The sequence below is a fragment of the Cetorhinus maximus genome, chromosome 21 (genome assembly GCF_964194155.1).
Source record: "Cetorhinus maximus chromosome 21, sCetMax3.hap1.1, whole genome shotgun sequence".
Taxonomy (NCBI): Eukaryota; Metazoa; Chordata; class Chondrichthyes; order Lamniformes; family Cetorhinidae; genus Cetorhinus; species Cetorhinus maximus.
The window spans coordinates 35,261,624-35,281,944 of NC_135899.1; the positions used below are offsets into that span (position 1 = coordinate 35,261,624).

Below are 20,321 nucleotides of genomic sequence, written 5' to 3' on the forward strand. Positions count from 1 at the left end.
GGGGAAGCCTCCAGTCACTTTTGCAGCAGCCTGCTGTGTCCAGCAACCAATGGTGGAGGAAAGCCTTTGGAATTCCACTGTCTAGTGGGTAGTGTGGTAAACTTACTGGCTCGCCTATTTAAATTGAAAATCTATTTTGGGACTGTTGCCTTAAAGGGGGTGTGTAGTTGGGAGTTAGGTTAATTAGGGATTTTGGGATTTGTTATAGTATTAAGTAACTAATCTTATGTACGTGATTGAAATCTTTTCCTTTGTTAATAAATGTTTTAATTTAGTTTTTAAAATCTCTAAAGGTGTTAGTGGACTCATTACTTCTGAATTCAGTGCACAAATCTTCTCATCATAAATACAAATTGCAAAACTGTTGTGATAGCATGGCCAAGTTTCCCATGTGGATTTGGTCCGCCTAGCACACATCACTTGCCACACCATAACAATGCTGATAGGGTGAGATGAAGACGGCTGAGAGGAAGCTCGTGGGAAGCATAAATACCATTATGGACCAATTGGACCGAGTGGCCCATTTCTGCACTATAATTCTATGTATTTAACTTGCTGTGTTTGGATTTGAACTCGTAATCTCTGGATTGTTAATCCAGCATTATAGCAATTTGTTTGCCATACCTGGAGACAGAATTATTCAAATGTCTTTTCACGCCTTTCCCTTGCAACCCTTTCAATTTTGCAAGACTTCATATTTCTATTCTTTTCTGATTCTCACCCTAGGCCAGGCCATTGGTCCTGACTGTCACTGAGCTGACTTAATTGGTTTTTAATTACATCTTCCAGTTGATGACACCCAGTTCAAAAGGACAGCAACAATAAAGAACAATGGCTTCTTTACCAGGTTTAATCTGATTTTCAACAAAACCCTTTTCATTAGGACTTGATACCTCAGTATCTTGGTGTCCCTCTCTCATGGGGTTTTCTTGCAATGTCCTCACACTGTAACTGAAAACTGCTTGCATTTGCAAAATTGAGAGTTTAAAACTTTAATTACTCAAAATCAATAAATCATTCATGTTGCTTCATTATATGGAGAAATCAAAAATACATCAATCAAAAATCATCGATTACACAGGTTGCTGATAACATAACTTATTAATTACATAACTCAATCAAGGCTTATTCAAAGCTTTCAACTAATCTTAATACAGTGATACAATGCAGGATACAAAATGGCTGAAATTGTACTAGTCTCAAAATGGCTTCCTTGACATTGTGTTTTTAACTTAATCAAGACTCTTGGCTTTAATTGATTTTTGACTCCTTTCGTTAAAATCTAATTTTAACTACCCCCAAAATTACTGAGAGGGTGCGAGCTAGGGGAAAATTACTCCTTCTGTCCCGTATATCTCTCATGTGCCCCTGACATCGCTGCATGTGCTGATCCCACCACTGCAAATCATCGTTGCTTTGGATGCTATGGGCCTTCCTCTTCTGTTCTGCTGTCAAACACATCTGAGGATTCACATCCTACACCGATGTCATCAGTTTGAAGGCGTCCGAGGATGAAGAATACTATTCCCACACTAGAAATCACGATAAAACATGTAACGGGGGAACTGAGCAACAGCTGCAATAAGTGAGGTTTTATTCAGATGGGACAATGACAAGTTTAAATCCCCACCTGATCTGCTGTTCAAAGTCGCCTCTATTTCACCGGTCAGTTTCCTAAGCTTCAGGAAACTCATGTTACTCCTGAAATATTTGGAGCAATTTGAATATTAAACATTATTCCATGTGGTGTGTAGAATGGTTACTGCCCTCAAACCTTTATTTATATATGATGACACCAGAGGTCACATTAATATGGGAAGCCACAGAGTAAAAAGGGATTTATCCAAACATTCCCCTTTTTGTTTGTATGTTACTCCACATAAATAATCAATAAAGAAAATGATCACACTGAACAAAAAAACTTTGTTCTTTCTGGTCTGTTCCAATTTTGTCTCTCCCTACACACGCATTGCACATGTAATATTTATAGTGTTCAGATCTTTAAATGGTATCTCTGCAAATGAAGTAACTTGAGAAGATGCTTTGAAGTGGCTTGTAGTACCATCACTTTCTCTCTCCCAAACAGGTACTGGTTGAAATGCTCACAAGCAAAAACAATAGCCAGGTTCTCTTTCTCAATCTGTGTATAGTGTCGTTCATTTTTTATTAATTCTCTAGATATAAACGCAACTGGTTGTCCTTGCTGCATGAGGGTTGGTCCAAGTCCTGTTTTACTAGCACCTCACTGCAGGGTGACTTCATCATTGACATCATAATCCCTCAGCACTGGCGTTGTCGTCACTCATTGTTTGGTGTGAGTGAAAGCTGCTTCTGAATTCAGTGCACAAATCTTCTTGTCATAAATACAAATTGCAAAACTGTTGTGATAGCGTGGCCAAGTTTCCCTTGTGGATTTGGTCTGCCTGGCATATATCACCTGCCATGTCATAACAATGCTGATAGGATGAGATGAAGAGGCTGAGAGGAAACTCGTTTGAAGCATAAACACCAGCAAGGACCAATTGGACCGAGTGGCCTGTTTCTGCACTGTAATTCTATGTATGTAACTTTCTGTGGTTGGATTTGAACTCACAATCTCTGGATTGTTAATCCAGCATCATAGCCATACCTGGAGACAGAATTATTCAAATGTCTTTTCATGCCTTCTTAAGATATCAGCCTTTCCCTTGCAACCCTTTCAATTTTGCAAGACTTTATATTTCTATTCTTTTCTGAATCTCACCCCAGTGACTGTAAGGCCACAACTGGCCAGGCCATTGGTCCTGACTGTCACTGAGCTGAATACCACCAATACCAATTTTTTGCAGTGAGCTTATGCAGAGAGTCACACTCTGATGATAAACTGAATAAAACTTGGCTAGGTAGTTCACGTGCGGGTACGCTAATGTTCCAGGAGGTCCAACAGCTGTGTGGAGGCTTTATTACAGAACTCACACCACTAGGATTTCTCCCTATGTGAATGCGTTGATGGACCAGGAGAAATGTTGACTTTGTGGATCCTCTGATGGAGCAGGAGGTTCGATGACCTCAAAAACAATTTTTTGCACACCTTGCATGTGAATGTTTTCTCCCCATGTGATAATTTTGGTGTACACGGAGCCTTGATGACGTAGAGAATGATTTATCACACATCTCGCACTTGAATGGTTTCTCCTTTGTGTGAACGCGTTGGTGTTTCCTGAGGTTTGATGAATTTGTGAATGATTTATCACACACCCCGCACTTGAATGGTTTCTCCCCTGTGTGAATGTGTTGGTGTAAGAGAAGTTCTGATGACGACGAGAATGATTTGTCACACACCTCGCATAGAAATGGTTTCTCCCCTGTATGAATGCGTTGGTGTCTGTGGAGAGTTGATGACTGCGAGAATGATTTGTCGCACACCTCGCACTTGAACGGTTTCTCGCCTGTATGAATGCGGTGATGAGCTTGGAGGTTCGATGACTGTGAGAATGATTTGTCACAGACGTTGCATGTGAATGGTTTCTCTCCTGTATGACTGCGCTGGTGTGCACGGAGGTGCAGCGAACTCATGAATGACTTGTCACAGACCACACATGTGAATGGTTTCTCCCCCGTGTGAATGCGTTTGTGGGCGCGGAGGTTCCCTGAAAATGAGAATGATCTGTCGCACAACTCGCACGTGAATGGTTTCTCCCCTGTGTGACTACGTTGGTGTACAAGGAGGTGTGATGACCGCGAGAATGATTTGTCACACATCTCACAAGTGAATGGTCTCTCCCCTGTGTGAACGCGTTGGTGTACACGGAGGATCGATGACAACGAGAAGGATTTTCCGCACACCTCACACGTGAATGGTTTTTCCCCTGTGTGAATGAGCTGGTGTTTCACCAGGCCCGATGACTGCACAAAGCCCTTGGTACACACCTCACATTTGAACGGCTTCTCCCCAGAGTGGACGCGGTGGTGAATCATGAGGTTCCTTCGCTGTGCGAAGGCTCGGTCACAAACTTCACACTTGAACTGTTTCTCTTCCATGAAGCTAGTTAATGCTTGTACAACCTTGTGTTTTAGGAGATCCTTTGACCCTGTGGAGCCTTCCTCACACAACTCACACTTGAACAGCCTTTCACTTGTAGGGATGAGTCAGTGGTTCATGAGGCTCGATGAATGATTGCAACTCTCACCACACTTGGAGCCCACTCACACTTCTTCCCAGCCTCACCCTGACCGATCGCTCACAGCCGAACCTTCGGAAAGGTTGGTTCTGATGCAAGGCTCCACACCACTGACCAGTTTCAGATCTGATGATATGTCAAAGCTCCCCTGACCTGACCGATTTCCAGATGATGGCTTCACTGCCCAACCTTCTCTGTGTTGAACAATGCTGTGAGAGGGACTGGATGTCTTCCCAAGTTGTGCAGTTGTTCCTTGGGTGATGGTCAGAATGGTCAGCAGTGTCTATCCTCTCTGTATTCTCTGGTGTAGTACGGTGCAATCCTTCTGTAAAACAGGAAAAGGAAACATGATTTCCTCCAATTCCCTCTCCTCCTTTGCTGAAGGGGATGACTCCTTATTTTTTTATTTATACTTTCACAGGATGTGGGTGTTGCTAAGTAGGACAGCATTTATTGCCCATCCCTAACTGCCCATGAGAAGGTGGTGGTGAGCTGCTTTCTTAAACTACTGCAGTTCATTCGGTGTAGGTACATCCATTGTGCTCTTAACAACTAAGTTTTAGGACTTTGACCCAGCAACAGTGAAGGAACAGCGATATAGTTCCAGGTCAGATGGCGTGTGGCTTGGAGGGGAACTGGTAGGTGGTGGTGTGCCCATGCATCTGCTACCCTTGTCCTTCTAGATGGTAAAGGCTGCTGGCTTGGAAGGTGCTGTCGAGGAAGCCTTGCTGAATTGCTGCAATGCGTCTTGTAGATGGTACACACTGCTGCCACTGTGTGTTGGTGGTGGAGTGAATATTTAAGGTGGTTGCTGGGGTGCCAATCAAGCAGGCAGCTTTGTCCTGGATGGTGTCAAGCTTCTCAAGTGAGCTGCACTTATCCAGGCAAGTGGAGAGTATTCCATCACTCCTGACTTGTGCCTTGTAGATGGTTGACTGGCTTTGGGGAGTGAGGAGGTGAATTACTCACCACAGGATTCCTAGCCTCTGACCTGCTCTTGTAGCCATAGTATTTATATGGCTGGTACAGTTCAGTTTCTGGTCAATGGTAACCCCAGGATGTTAATAGTGGGGGATTTACAGCGATCCCACAACCAACGGATCAGATCGAAGCTCTGCAATCCTGCCACATCCAGTCGTGAATGGTGGTCGGCAGTTAAACAACTAACTGGAGGAGGCTCCACAAAATATCGCCATCCTCAATGATAGGGGAGCCCAGCACATCTGTGCAAAAGACAAGGTTAAGCATTCGCAACGATTGTTAATCAGAAGTGCCGAGTGGAGGATCCATCTTGACCTCCTCTGGAGGTCCCCAGCATCACAGATGCCAGCCTCTTCACTCCATGTGCTATCAAGAAACGGCTGAAGGCACTGGATACTGCAAAGGCTATGGGCTCTGACAACTTTCCGGCAATAGTACTGAAGACTTGTGCTCCAGAATTGTGCTCCAAAACTCCCGTTTTGAGTTGCTAGATCTGTTTGAAATCTATTTCATTTAGTATGGTGTTAGTGGCACTTCTTTTCCGAAAGGAATGTGTGGTGGTTACTACCAGTACTGACATGGACAATGCATTTGCAACAGGTAGATTGGTGAGGTCGAGATCTTGTAGACTTTTCCTCTTTTGGTTTCCTCACCACCTGCTCCAGACCCAGCCTAGCAGCTATGTCCTTCAGGACTCAGCCAGTTGGTCTCTACTGGTGCTACTGAGCCCCCTCTTGGTGATGGACATTGAAGTCCCCCATCCAAAATACATTCAGTACCCTTGCCACCTTCACTGCTTCTTCCAATTGGTCATTTGGTGTTCAACATGGAGGAGGCACTGATTCATCAGCTGACGGAGTGGTGGGTATGGTGGGGGAATGCATGGTGTGTTGCAACCAACAGGAAATTTCCTTGCCCACATTTGACCCAATGCCATAAAGCTTCATCAGTTCAGAGTCAATGCTGAGGACTCCTATGATAACTCCCTCTCAACCATATACCACTGTGCTGCAACCTCTGATGGGTCTGTCCTGCTGGTGGGACAGTACATACCCAGTGAGGGTGATGGTGGTGTATGGGACATTGTCTGCAGGGTTTGATTCAGTGAGTATGACTATGTCATTCTGCTTGACTCTTCTGAGAGAGAGTGCTCCTAATTTTGGCACAAGCCCCCAGGTGTTAGTAAGGAGGACTTTGCAGGGTGGACAGGGCTGGGTGTGTCGTTGTCGTTTCCAGTACGTGGGTTGATGCCAAGCAGCCCAAATGGTTTCACTACTTTGTGACTTTGTCGTGGTTTGATAGAACTGCGTGGCTTGATAGAACTGCGTGGCTTGCCAGGCCATTTCAGAGAGCATTTATTGCTGTGGGTCTGGAGTCACATGTAAGCCAGACCAGGTAAAGACAGCAGACTTCCTTCCCTAAAGGACATGAGTGCACCGGATGGATTTTTATGACAATTGACAATGGTTTCCTGGTCACCATTACTGAGACTAGTTTTTAATTCCAGATTTATTAATTGAATTTAAATTCAAACAGCTGCTGTGGGGTGATTTGAACCCATGACCCCAGAGCATTCTCTGAGTACTGGGTCTCTTGTATTACTGGTCCAGTGACTACACCACCACCGTCTCCCAGTTAGAGACTGTCCCACAGTGAGTGCCAGTCTGCTTTTCCCCTGTGTGGGGGATCAGATGCAAGTCCTTTCTTTTTCCTCACTTGACTGTCACACACCCTCTGTTTCCAGCAGGGACACTGGATAGTGACCAGGAGCAGACAATGTGGCTACTTTCTTTCCTCTGCCCAGACCCCATCTTCCCAGGCACCGTGAGGACAATGGAAAAGACAGTTGGGCGGAGCTTAAAACGGGCTCTCAATTCACTATGAGCTCGAGTTGTTCTGGTGAAGACCAGTTTCACCCTTTAAGTGCATGTTTAATATGAAAAGACACTCAGGACAAATATTAATTCAATGGAGATTTTGAAATTTCTCCCCTTGTTTTCCAAAATTATTTGAAGAAAACACATTGGGCAGGAAGTGCTAGAAGCTAAGGAAAATGTTGCTTCAGTGTAGCTGATTGAAGGGTTCTGGTTTATCCTGGGAAATTAGATACACTGCACTCGCTCAGACTGCACATCCCAAATTCAGCTATCAGCCACAGCACTGGGCAAAACTATCAAATCCAAGCCCAGGCTTTTGGGAAAGGCCGAGGCCTTCAGGTAAAATCTTTAAAGAAGGCTTTAAAAAACATTTCAATTAATGTGTCTCCAGGTATGGCAGCCAAATTGCTATGGTGCTGGATTAATTGAATTTAAATTAAGAAATAATTGTAGGGGAACCATTTTATCAACATCTACTAACAGAGAATTCAAATCCAACCACGGAAAGTTACATACATAGAATTACAGTGCAGAAACAGGCCATTTGGCCCAATTAGTACATGCTGGTGTTTATGCTTCAGATGAGACTCCTCTCACCCCTCTTCATCTCATCCTATCAGCATATCCTTCTGTTCCTTTTCCCCTTATGTACTTATCTAGCTTCATCTTAAAGGTATCTTTGCTATTCACCTCAACCACTCTATGTTGTAAAGGTGAATTTAATAAATTTTGGAATTTGTGGAATAGAATCAAAATAAAAACATGAAACCTTTCCGATTGTCCAAAAAACCCAAATATTGTTCTTCAGGAAGGGGAACCTGCTACAACTGCCTGGTCTGTTCTACACGTGACTCCAGTCCCACACAACATGTTTGACTCTTAACTGCTCTCTGAAGCGGCCAAGTGAACAATGATAAACAATCACTACAAAGTCCAATAATAAGTGAAAACCAGACAGTCTATTCCAAATTCTGACCACATGTCGCAGACAAACGTTTTCCCTTAGGTCACCTCTGAATCTTTTGCCAATGATCTTTTATCTGTAACCTCCAGTTACCAACCTTTCTGCCAATGGAAAATTTCTCTTTGTTTACTCTGTCTAAACCCTTCATGAATTTCAACATCTCTAACAAATCTCCTCTGAGCCTTCTCTGTTCTAAGGGAAACAATTCCAGCTTCTCCAGTCTATCCACGTCACTGTAATCCCTCAATCCTGGAACATTCGAATAAATCTCTTCTGTACCCTCTCCAAAATTCAGAGATAGGGAGGGTGGGAGGTCTTGGAGGGATTTGGAAAGACAGGAAACATCCAGATCCCAACACACAGACAGAACTGACCATTCACAGTCCACAGGATAATAACCAGCTCCCAACACACACACACAGAACTCAACAATAGGAAATCAGTAAGAATCCTCAGACGCTCTGCACCTCCCAGATAATTACACCTCACCTTCTCATATTCAGTAATGAGCCATCAACAAAAGTCAGCCTGTAAATCAGAAGGGAAATGCTTCCAATAAACACACTCAATATCCAACACACAGCTCCAGGCAAACAGTTGAGCACAAAGCACCGAGTAAACAGCTCTCTCAGCTGGATGTTCTCACACAGCATAAGGGGCATTTCCACAGCTGATTCCCCACAGGATAGTCAGGCTGCCTGAAGATTAGTGTGGATATTATGTGATGTAATGATTATAAATTGTGTTCGTTCACTCACCATGTCCTGAGTTGGTTTTGAGTCCCTACAGGAAGTGAAGCAGCTGTGGAACAGGAAGAGGAGGGAATGGGCAGAGTGGGTGGGGCTCTCTGATTGACGTCTCTCACAGCCAATCCAAATATTTCTGGAGTAACCTGCGTTTCCTGAAGTTTGGGAAACTGACCGGTGAAACGGAGGCGACTTTGAGCAGCAGATCAGGTGGGGATTTAAACTTGTCATTGTCCCATCTGAATAAAACCTCACTTATTCCAGCTGCTGTCTCAGTTCCCCCGGTAAATGTTTGGCAGAGATTTCTAGTGTGGGAATAACATTCTTCATCCTCGGAGACTTTCAAACTGACATCAGTGTGGGATGTGTAGCCTCGGATGTGTTTGACAGCAGATCAGAAGAGGAAGACCCACAGTATCCAAGGCAGCGATGATGTGCAGTGGTGGGATCAGCACATGCACAGGAGAGAGGGACACAGGAGGGAAGGACATGGGAGAGATGGACACATGAGATGGGGAATGGGAGTGAGGAACAGAGAATGAGAGAAGAGATTGCCCCAGTCCTTGGGGTGGGTCAATATATCTCAGGTAGTGACACTGACTTGGGGATTAAGAGTATGACTTGGGGAGTGACACTCAGAGCCAGGTTGTGACCTGTGCTCTGGGATTGACTCTGTGCTCGGAGCGTAAAAGTGTGAATTAGGGATTTACTCTGTGCCTGGAGAGTGACTGTGACGTAGAGATTGACACATACATACAAACAGATGAATTCGGACCAGGAGTCGGCTTGGCCCCTCAAGTCTGCTCTACCATTCAATAAGATCATGGCTGATCTGATTTTAAGTTCAGCTTCACATTCCTGCCATCCCTTGATAACTGTTCACCCCCTTGCTTATCAATTCTCTACCTCTGCCTTAAAGATATTTAAGGACTCTGCCTCAACCACTTTTTGAGGAAGAGTCTCACAACCCTCTGAGAGAAAATGTTTTTCCTCATCTCTGACTTAAATGGGTGACTCTTTATTTTGAAACAGTGACCCCGAGTTCTAGATTCTCCCACAAGAGGAAACATTGTCTCCACATCCACCCTGTCAAGTCCCCTCAGGATTTTATATGTTTCAATCATGTCGCCTCTTCCTCTTCTAAACTCCAGCGGATACAAGCCTAGCCTGTCCAACCTATCCTCATAAGACAACCTCCCCATTCCAGGTATTAATCTAGTAAACCTTCCCTGAACCACTTCTAATGCATTTACATCTTTCCTTAAATAAGGAGACCAATACTGTACATAGTACTCCACATGTGGCCTCACCAATCATCTGTATAACTGAAGCATAACCTCCCTACTTTTGTATTCAATTCGCCTCACAATGAATGATAATATTCTGTTAGATTTGCTAATTACTTGCTGTACATGCATACTAACCTTTTGTGATTCATGGCCCAGGACACACACATCCCTCTGAGTCTCAGAGCTCTGTAGTCCATCACCATTTAGATAACATACCTCTTTTTTATTCGTCCTGCCAAAATGGACAACCTCACATTTTCCCCCTTTATACTCCATTTGCCAGTTCTGTGCCCTCTCACCTAATCTATCTATACCCTTTTGAAGCCTCCTTATGTCCTCTTCACAGCTTAGTTTCTTACCTATCTTTGTGTCATCAGCAAATTTAGCAACCATACCCTTCATCCAAATCATTCATATAAATTATAAAAGTTGAGGCACCATCACTGATCCCTTTGCACACTACTCTTCACATCCTGCCAACTGGAAAATGAGCTATTTATGCCCTCTTTCTGTTTCCTGTTAGCTAGCCAATCTTCTAACCATGCCAATATGTTACCCCCTATACCATGAGCTTTCATATTCCGCAATAACCTTGATGTAGCCCCTTATCAAATGCCTTCTGGAAATCTAAGGTACAGTACATCCACTGGTTCCCTTTTATCCACAGCACCTGTAACTTCTTCAAAGAACTCCAATAATTTGGTTAAACAGAATTTCCCTTTCACAAAACCATGTTGACTCTGCCTGATTATCTTGAATTTATCTAAGTGCCCTGTTATAACGTCTTTAATAATAGCTTCTAACTTTTTCCCTATTTCAGATATTAAGCTAAATGGCCTGTGTTCTGTCTCCTTCCCTTTTTGAATAAAGGAGTTACATTAGCAATTCCAATCTAATGGAACCTTAGGGAATTTTGGAAAATTAATACCAATGTACTATCTATCTCACTAGCCACTTGTTTTAAGACCCAAGGATGAAACCCATTAGGATCCAGGGGCATGTCATCCCTCAATTTCAACAATTTGTTAAGTACCACTTCCCTGGTGATTGTAATTTTCTTGCGTTCCTCCCTCCTTTCCATTTCCTGATTTATAGCTATTCTGGGATGTTACTTGTATCATTGATAGTGAAGACGAGTGCAAAATACCTATTCAATTCATCTGCCATCTCCTTATTTTCCATTATTAACTCCCCAGACTCAGCTTCAACAGAGCCAACACTCACTTTGTTAACTTTTCTTTTTTAAATATCTATAGAAAGTCTTACGAGCTAGCTAGCTTTCTCTCGTACTCTAATTTCTCCCCCTTATTAACCTTTTAGTCATTCTTTGCTCCAGGGTGACCAATTAAAAGGAAATCAAATAGGGGCCACTTCAACCATGGGACCCAGGAGTGGCAGGGTCAGGGGGGGAATGCTGGTATGAGTAGGGGGAGCAGGGAGAATGGGGGAGGGAATGCTGGTCTAAGTGGGGGCGGTAGTGAGAATGGGGGGCACTGCTGGTGGGAGCAGGAAGGAATGGTGAGAGTGGGGCGGGCCAGAGAGAGTGGGGTGGGGCAGTGAGAGTGAGGAGGGGCAGCGAGAGTGAGGCGGGGCAGCGAGAGTGGGGCGGGGCAGTGAGAGTGGGGCGGGGCAGTGAGAGTGGGGCGGGGCAGTGAGAGTGGGGCGGGGCAGTGAGAGTGGGGCGGGGCAGTGAGAATGGGGCGGGGCAGTGAGAATGGGGCGGGGCAGTGAGAGTGGGGCGGGGCAGTGAGAGTGGGGCGGGGCAGAGAGTGTGGGGGGGGGCAGTGAGAGTGGGGGGGGCAGTGAGAGTGGGCGGGGCAGTGAGAGTGGGGCGGGGCAGTGAGAGTGGGGCGGGGCAGTGAGAGTGGGGCGGGGGCAGTGAGAGTGGGGCGGGGGCAGTGAGAGTGGGGCGGGGCAGTGAGAGTGGGGCGGGGCAGTGAGAATGGGGCGGGGCAGTGAGAATGGGGCAGGGCAGTGAGAGTGCGGCGGGGCAGTGAGAGTGAGGCGGGGCAGTGAGAGTGAGGCGGGGCAGTGAGAGTGGGGCGGGGCAGTGAGAGTGGGGCGGGGCAGTGAGAGTGGGGCGGGGCAGTGAGAGTGGGGCAGGGCAGTGAGAGTGGGGCGGGGCAGTGAGGTGGGGCGGGGCAGTGAGATGGGGCGGGGCAGTGAGAGTGAGGCGGGGCAGTGAGAGTGGGGCGGGGCAGTGAGAGTGGGGGCGGGGCAGTGAGAGCGCAGGGAGTGGGGTGCTGCTTGTGAGAGCATGGTTGTGTTCGGGGATGCGCCGATGTTGGTGAGACTGGGGGTTGCTCTTTGACAAAAGGAGGAGCTGCCCAACATGCAACGTAGTTTCTGATGAAAGGTCACCTCGAGCTGAAATGTTAACTCTGTTTCTCCCCACAGATGCTGCCTGACCTACTGAGTATTTCCAGCATTTTTTGTTTTGATTCTAGTTTTTAAAACACAGAAACAGAGCATTCGGCCCAACTGCTTTCTACTAGTGCTTATGCTCCACATGAGCTTTCTCCTTCCCTATTTTATCTCACTCTATCAGCAGATCCTTCTATTCCTTTCTCCCTCATGTACTTACCTGGCTTCCCATTGGTATTTAGATGTTCAGAAAACTTTTGATAAAGTCCAACAGAAGAGGTTAGTGTGCAAAATTAAGGCGCATGGGATTCGGGGTAATATATTGGTATGGATTGAGAATTGGCAAACGGAGTGCAGCTGAGCTATCTGAGTGAAGGCTTGGAGATTGGTGAGGAGGAGTTTTAAGTGTTAATTTTATTCATAAATTTTGCTCTTAAAATCTAATCTAGTCTGTAATTAACAGTAACTGGAAAGTACTCTGTAAGCAGGCTAAGTTTTTTCTTTCTTGCAGTTTAGACAGGGTAAACTCACTCTCGGCTGTTGGAGCTGAGTAGTTAATTAGCTACCTGGTTGAATCTGGTTACTGTAGTCCCAGTTCAGTTTACTGTAAATTCAGGGTACTTTAGTGCAGCTGAGCTAACTGAGCAAAGATTTGGAGCTCGGTGAAGAGGGGGGAGGACGTGTTTGTTTCCTTTTTCTATCTTTATCACCCCATAGAAATTGGTTCTTGCTCTACTACAGGGAAAGGAGCTCATTGTTTGGGTGAGTATCTGGTAAGCGGTTAAGTTCTATTCTATCCCTAAGTTTTAAAACAGTACACAAATTGGTGGTAAAGTTAATAAAATATATAAGAAAGCAACATAAATAAGTGATTAATATAATTAAGTAATTATTTAAAACACATTAAGGTGGCAAGACAGGTGGGACAGAATTTTCCCATCGGCAATTTGGGGGCGGGGCAAGCTCGCCGACAGGAAAATGACACGGGATGACATTGGGAGGAACCCCCGACATCATCCCGGTCCCTTTAAATTTTTAGGAAGGTGGGCGGACAGCGAAATCAGCTGTCCACACGCTGACCTGTCAATGGCCAATTAAGGCCATTGACAGGCTAATTAAGATCATTAAAGACCTGCCTGTCCAACCTTAAGGTTGGCGGGCAGGCCAGGAGCTCCAGTGGGCTCCTGATAATACATGAAACCTCATCCACTGGCGAGATGAGGTTTCATGTCTATTTTTAAAAAGGTTTAATAAAGTTTATGTCGTTTTTATCTCGTGTGATATTGTCACATGAGGGGGACATGTTAATAATATTTTTATTTTTGTATTTTTTGACTTTTGTGCACTGTCACTAATCTCCCTGAGACAGCACTTAGTCTCAGGGAGCAGTGCGCTCTTTCGCATGCATGCGTGAAAGAGCGCATCTTTGACAGCCTCCCCCCCCCCACCGCACACAGGCAGGCTGCTGGGCGGGCCTTAATTGGCCTGCCCACTCAAAATGGTGGTGGGCCCCATTTCAGCGGCGGAGGTCAGCTGTCCGCCCGCCACTGACCGGTGGGGCCCGCACGCCCACCAAGGGAAAAATTCTGCCCGTGATGCGCAGAGGTTCCAGCATGTGGGATCTCCTGAATAACATTGTGATCCAGAGCAAACACGTCTGCAGTAAGTGTTTATGGCTTGAGGAGTCATTGAACTGGAGGCTGAGCTGCAGACTCTGCGACACATCAGGGAGGAGGAAAGTTTCCTGAATGCTTTATACCAGGAGGAAGTCACACCATTTAGGATCGGGTTTTCTGATTTGGTCAGTGGTCAGGGACAGAAGGGTGTGACTGCAAGTGAGGCAGGTAAGGAGACCCAGAGGGCAGGAGTGCAGGAGTGTGAGCCTCTGCAACTGTCAAATAGGTTTGAGGTTCTCTCAGCTTATTTGGATGAGAGTGGGGGCTGCAGGGTGGATGAGCAAACTGACCATGGCACCATGGTACAGGAAGCCATTCAACTGGGCGGGATCAAAAAAGAATGTGGTGGTAGTACAGGCAGTATAGTGAGAGCGAGAGTCCAAATGGCATTTTTGCCTGCCCAGTGCCAGAGTTCAGGACATCTGCTCAGGGCGGAGAGGAACTTGCAGTGGGAAGGCAAGGATACAGTGGTCATGGTCCATGTAGGTACCAACGACGTAGGCAGGATGAGGAAGGAGGCTCTGCATAGTCAGTATGACGAGATAGGCACCAAATTAAGAAGCAGAACCTCAAAGGTAATCATTTCTGGATTATTACCTGAGCCATGTGAAAATTGGCATAAGACAAATAAGATTAAAGAAATGAATGCGTGGCTCAAAGACTGGTGTGGGAGAAGTGTGATCCGGCTCGTGGGGCACTGGCACCAGTGGCTAGACGCTACAAAAATAATAAAGGTCAAAACTAAAGGCTCTGTATCTAAACGCGTATAGCATTCGAAACAAAACAGATGAACTGATAGCGCATTTACCGGATGGAATAGATTGGGTCCTGAATATTGAAGGCTACATGACATTTAGGAAGGACAGGAGGTTAGGAAAAGGTGGAGGGGTGGCTCTGTTAATTAATGATGGTATTAGCACATTAGAGAGGGATGACCTAAGTTCAGGAAATCAGGATGTAGAAGCAGTTTTGGTTGAGATGAGGAATGATAAATGCAAGAAGTCACTTGTGGGAGTGGTGTACAGGCCTACTAATTGTAACTGCACATAGGACAGAGTATACAAGAAGAGATAATGGAAGCTTGTCAGAAAGGTACAGCAATAATCATGGGGGATTTTAATCTACATATAGATTGGAAAAATCAGATGGACAAAGGTAGCGTAGATGAGGAGTTCATGGAATGTTTTTGGGATGGTTTTTTAGAGCATCACATTCTGGATCCAACCAGACAGCAGGCTATATTAGACCTGGTAATGAGCAACGAGATAGGATTAATTGATAACCTCATAGTGAAGGCAACCCTAGGTAGCAGCAATCATAATATGATTGAATTTAACGTTCATTTTGAAGGAGAAATGAGTGTGTCCAAAACTAATATTTTAAACTTAAATAAGGGCAATTATGAGGGCATGAAAGCAGAGCTATCTAAAGTGAACTGGCAAATGAGGTTAAGGGATAGGTCAGTAGAGTTTCAGTGGCAGACACTGAAAGGGGTATTTCAGAATACACAGAATAGATACATTTCAATGAGAAAGAAAATTCCAAGGGGAGGGCCCACCATCCATCGTTAACTAAAGAAGTTATAGACTTTTTAAGTACCAAACTTAAAGAAAAATCATATAATTACACAAATTAAATTGGCAGGTCAGAAGATTGGAAAGAATATAAGGAACTACAACAAATAACAAAAAAGATTAATAAGGAGGGAAAAATTAGAGTATGAGAAAAAGCTAGCCAGTAACATAAAGACGTATAGTAAAGAGTTTCGATAAATATTTAAACAAGAAGAGTTAACAAAGTGAGGGTTGGTCCCATAGAAAGTGCATCTGGGAAATTGATAATGGAAATAGGGAGATGGCAGATGAATTAAATTAGTATTTTGCTTTGGTCTTCACTACAGAAGGCACAAGTAACATCCCGGAAATAGCTGTAAATCAGGAAATGGAAGGGAGGGAGGAAGTCGGGAAAATTACAATCACCAGGGAAGTGGTATTAAGCAAATTGTTGGGGCTACGGGCTGACAAATTCCCAGGTCCACATGGATTTTACCCTAAGGTCTTGAAAGAAGTGGCTAGTGAGATAGTTGATGCATTGGTTTTAATTTTCCAAACTTCCCTAGATTCAGGGAAAGTTCCATTCAATTGGAAAATAGCAAATGTAACTCCTTTATTCAAAAAGGGAGTGAGACAGAAAGCAGGAAACTATAGGCCAGTTAGCTCAGCATCTGTCATAGGGAAAATGTTAGAAGCTATTAATAAAGATGTTATAACAGGGCACTTAGAAAAATTCAAGGCAATTAGGCAGAGTCAACATGGCTTTGTAAAAGGGAAATCATGTTTAACCAATTTACTGGAGTTCTTTTAAGGAGTCACATGTGCTGTGGATAACGGGGAATTGGTGGATGTACTGTACTTAGATTTCCAGAAGGCATTTGATAAAGTGCCACATCAAAGGTTATTGTGGAAAATAAAAGCTCATGGTGTAAGGGGTAACATATTGGCAAGGATAGAGGATTGGCTAGCTAACAGGAAGCAGAGGGTTGGCATAAATGGGTCTTTTTCTGGTTGGCAGTATGTGATGAATGGTGTACCACAGGGATAAGTGCTGCAGCCTCAACTTTTCACAATTTATATCAATGACTTGCATGAAGGGACCGAAGGAATGGTGGCTAAATCTGCTGACAACACAAAGATAGGTAGGAAAGTAAATTGTGAAGAGGACGTAAAGAAGCTACAAAGTGACATAGGTGGGTTAAGTGAGTGCGCAAAGATCTGGAAAATGGCGTATAATGTGGGCAAATGTGAAATTGTTTATTTTGGTAGGAAGTATAAAAAAGAAACTTATTAAATAAATGGTGAGAGATTGCAGAGCTCTGAGGTTCTGAGGGATCTGGGTGTCCGAGTGCATGAATCACAAAAGGTTAGTATGCAGGTACAGCAAGTAATTAGGAAAACTAATATAATGTTATAATTTATTGTGAGAGGAATTGATTACAAAAGTAGGGAGGTTATGCTTCAGTTGTACAGGGCATTGGTGAGACCACATCTGAAGTATTGTGTACAGTACTGGTCTCCTTATTTAAAGAAATGTTTACATGCATTAGAAGCAGTTCAGAGAAGGTTTACGAGACTAATACGAGGAATGGGTGGGTTGTCTTATGAGGAAAGGCTGGACAGGTTAGGCTTGTATCCACTGGAATTTGAAAGGGTAAGAGGCTTAATTAAAACCTTTAAAATCCTGAGGGGACTTGACAGGGTGGATGTGGAGAGGATGTTTCCTCTTGTGGGAGAATCTAGAACTAGGAGTCACTGCTTAAAAATAAGGGGTCGTTCATTTAAGACAGAGATGAGGAGAATTTTTTTCTCTCATAGGGTTGTGAGTCTTTGGAACTCTCTTCCTCAAAAGGCGGTGGAAGCAGAGTCTTTGAATATTTTTAAGGCAGAGCTAGATAGATTCTTGATTAACAAGGGGTTGAAAGGTTATCAGGGTTAGGCAGGAATGTGGGGTTGAGGTTACATTCAGATCAGCCACAATCTTATTGAATGGCAGAGAAGCTCCAGAAGCTGAGTGGCCTATCCCTGCTCCTAATTGATATGTTCGTACGTTTGTATGTTGCTTAACAGACAGGAAACAGAGAGTAAAAATAAATGGGTCTTCGTTGGAGTGGCAGGCGGTGACAAGTGGGTATCGCAAGGATCGGTGTTAGGCCCCAGCTATTCACAATATATATCAATGATTTGGATGAGGGAACCAAATGTAATATTTCTAAGTTTGCTGATGACACAAAACTAGGTGGGAATGTGAGGTGTGAAGAAGATGTAAATTGGCTTTAAGGCAACTCAGACAAGTTGATGGAGTGGGCAAATACATGGCAGGTGCAGTAAAACGTGGATAAATGTAAAGTTATCCACTTCAGTAGGAAAAACAGAATGCCAACATATTCCTTAAATGGTAATAGTTTGGGAAATGTTGGTGTACAAAGGGACCTGGGTGTCCTTGTACACCAATCACTGAAAGCAAGCATGCTGGTGCGCCAAGCAGTTAGGAAGGCCAATGGTATGTTGGCCTTCATTGCGAGAGGGCTTGAGTACAGGAGCAAGGATGTCTTACTGCAGCTGTACAGGGTCTTGGTGAGACCACAACCGGGGTCACATTTTTCGAGGAATAGAATTAAAAAGCAGAGAAGTTATGTTGAACTTGTATAGAATCTTGGTTAGACCACACTTGGAGAGCTGTGCACAATTCTGATCTCCATACTGAAAAAGGACATAACGGAACTGGAGAAGGTGCATAAAACATTTCTAAAGATGATATTGAGATTTGAGAGATTGTAACTATCAGGAAAGACTGACCAGGCTAGCACTCTTTTCCCTAGTAAAGAGAAGGCTAAGGGGTGACATGATAGAAATTTTTTAAATGATGAATTATAAAATTCAGAATTTGGGGGTAAATGGAGAGAAGATGTTCCCACTTGTGTGGTGGAGTCCAAAACTAGAGGCCAGAAATATAAGATGGTCAATAATAAATCCAATGAGGAATTGAGGAGAAACTTCTTTACTAAGAGAATGATTAGAATGTGGAACTTGCTACCACAGGGAATGGTTGAGGCAAATAGTTTTGATGCTTTTGATGGGAAACAGAAAATAAGAGCAGGAGTAGGTCAGTCGGCCCTTCAAGCCTGCTGTGCCATTCAACATGATCATCGATGATCCTCTATCTCAACGCCATGCTTCCACTCTCTCCCCATACCACTTGACGCCTTTAGAGTGAGAAATCTATCTATTTCCTTCTTAAATATATTCAGCGACTTTCCTTCTGTGGTAGAGCATTCCACAGGTTCACCACCCTCTGAAGGAAGAAGTTTCTCCTCATCTCAGTTCTAAATGGCCTACCCCATATCTTGAGACTGTGACTCCTTGATCTAGAGCCCCCCCACCCCAGCCAGAGGAAACATCATCCCTGCATGTAGTCTGCTATCAGATCTGAAACTGGTCAGTGGTGTGGAGCCTTCCATCAGAACCAACCTTTCCGAAGGTTCGGCTGTGGGCGATCGGTCAGAGTGAGGCTGGAAAAAAGTGTGAGTGGCTCCAAGTGTGGCGAGAGCTTCAATCATTCATCAAGCCTCATGTACCATTGACTCATTCCTACAGGTGAGAGGCTGTTCAAGTGTGAGTTATGGATGAGCAGGGTTCCACAGCCTTATCGGCTCTCCTAACAGGCTAGGTGCATCTGTTGTATAACTGTTAACACAGGGACAGCTACTTGGAAGAGAAATTCTTCAAGTGCAAGATCTGTGATCAATCCTTTGCACAGTCATCGATGCTCATGAAACACCAACGCATTCACACATGGAAGAAACCATTCACATGAGGTGTGTGAGAAATCATTCTTCCGGTCATCGGCGCTCCTCGCACACCAACACATTCATACAGGGGGCAAGCTGTTCAAGTGCGATGTGTGTGACAAATCATTCTTGTGGCCAGCGAGCCTCCAGGTACACCAACAGATTCAGACAGAGGTGAAACCGTTCACCTGTAAGGTGTGCAACAAATCATTCTCTGACTTGTCGACCCTCCGCATACACCAACGCATTCACACTGGGGAGAAACTGTTCAGGTGCAAGGTGTGTGACAAATCATTTTCAAGACCACCTCGACTCCTGCTCCATCAGAGGATTCACACAGGGGAGAAACCATTCTCATGCGAGGTGTGTGACAAATCTTTCTCAGTGCTCTCGGCCTTCACACAGGGGAGAAAACATTCAGGTGCGAAGTTTGTGAGAAGGCGTTCATCCATTCCTCTGACCTCCTGATACACCAGAGGATTCACACAGGTGAAAAACCCTTCAAGTGTGAGGTTTGTGATAAATCATTCTCACGGTCATCAATTCTCTACAGATACCAGTGTATTCAAACCAGGAAGAAACCATTCACGTGCGAGGTGTGTGAGATATCATTCTCACAGTCAGTCATCGATCCTCCACAGACACCAACGGACTCACACAGGGGAGAAACCATTCATATACGAGGTGTGAGACAAATCATTCTCACGGTCATCGAATCTGCTACTCCATCAGATGATTCACATGGGAGAAAGCATTCACATGTGAGGTGTGTGACAAATCATTCTCATGGTCATTGAACCTCCTGCTCCACCAGAGTACTCACACTGGAAAGAATCCCGTCAAGTGTGAGGTGCGCAACCGAGCCTTCACCCAGTCAGCATCGCTGGTAACACACCGACGTGTTCACACTGGGGAGAAAC

General features: G+C 44.5%; 5 protein-coding genes across 7 annotated transcripts in view; 3 read left to right on the forward strand and 2 right to left on the reverse strand.

The window, feature by feature from the left end:
* Positions 1–20,321, forward strand: part of LOC144695249 (uncharacterized) — a 219,059-nt gene that overhangs the window by 61,302 nt on the left and 137,436 nt on the right. The window lies entirely within an intron of this gene.
* Positions 1–20,321, forward strand: part of LOC144695267 (uncharacterized) — a 556,511-nt gene that overhangs the window by 61,299 nt on the left and 474,891 nt on the right. The window lies entirely within an intron of this gene.
* LOC144695193 (uncharacterized) overlaps positions 1–20,321 on the forward strand; it is a 158,212-nt gene that overhangs the window by 61,294 nt on the left and 76,597 nt on the right. The gene's annotated exons all lie outside the window — the stretch shown is intronic.
* The window catches only part of LOC144695233 (uncharacterized), a 313,865-nt gene that overhangs the window by 29,596 nt on the left and 263,948 nt on the right, over positions 1–20,321 (reverse strand). The window lies entirely within an intron of this gene.
* LOC144695245 (uncharacterized) lies at positions 977–4,335 on the reverse strand. Its single transcript, XM_078566141.1, has one exon. The coding sequence runs from the start codon at positions 4,018–4,020 to the stop codon at positions 3,049–3,051; it is 972 nt and encodes a 323-aa protein (XP_078422267.1). The 5' UTR covers positions 4,021–4,335; the 3' UTR covers positions 977–3,048.

What these genes read in the sequence shown, in the direction of transcription:
- LOC144695245 (XM_078566141.1), bottom strand. Translation starts at nt 4,020, where the DNA reads ATGGAAGAGAAACAGTTCAAGTGTGAAGTTTGTGACCGAGCCTTCGCA.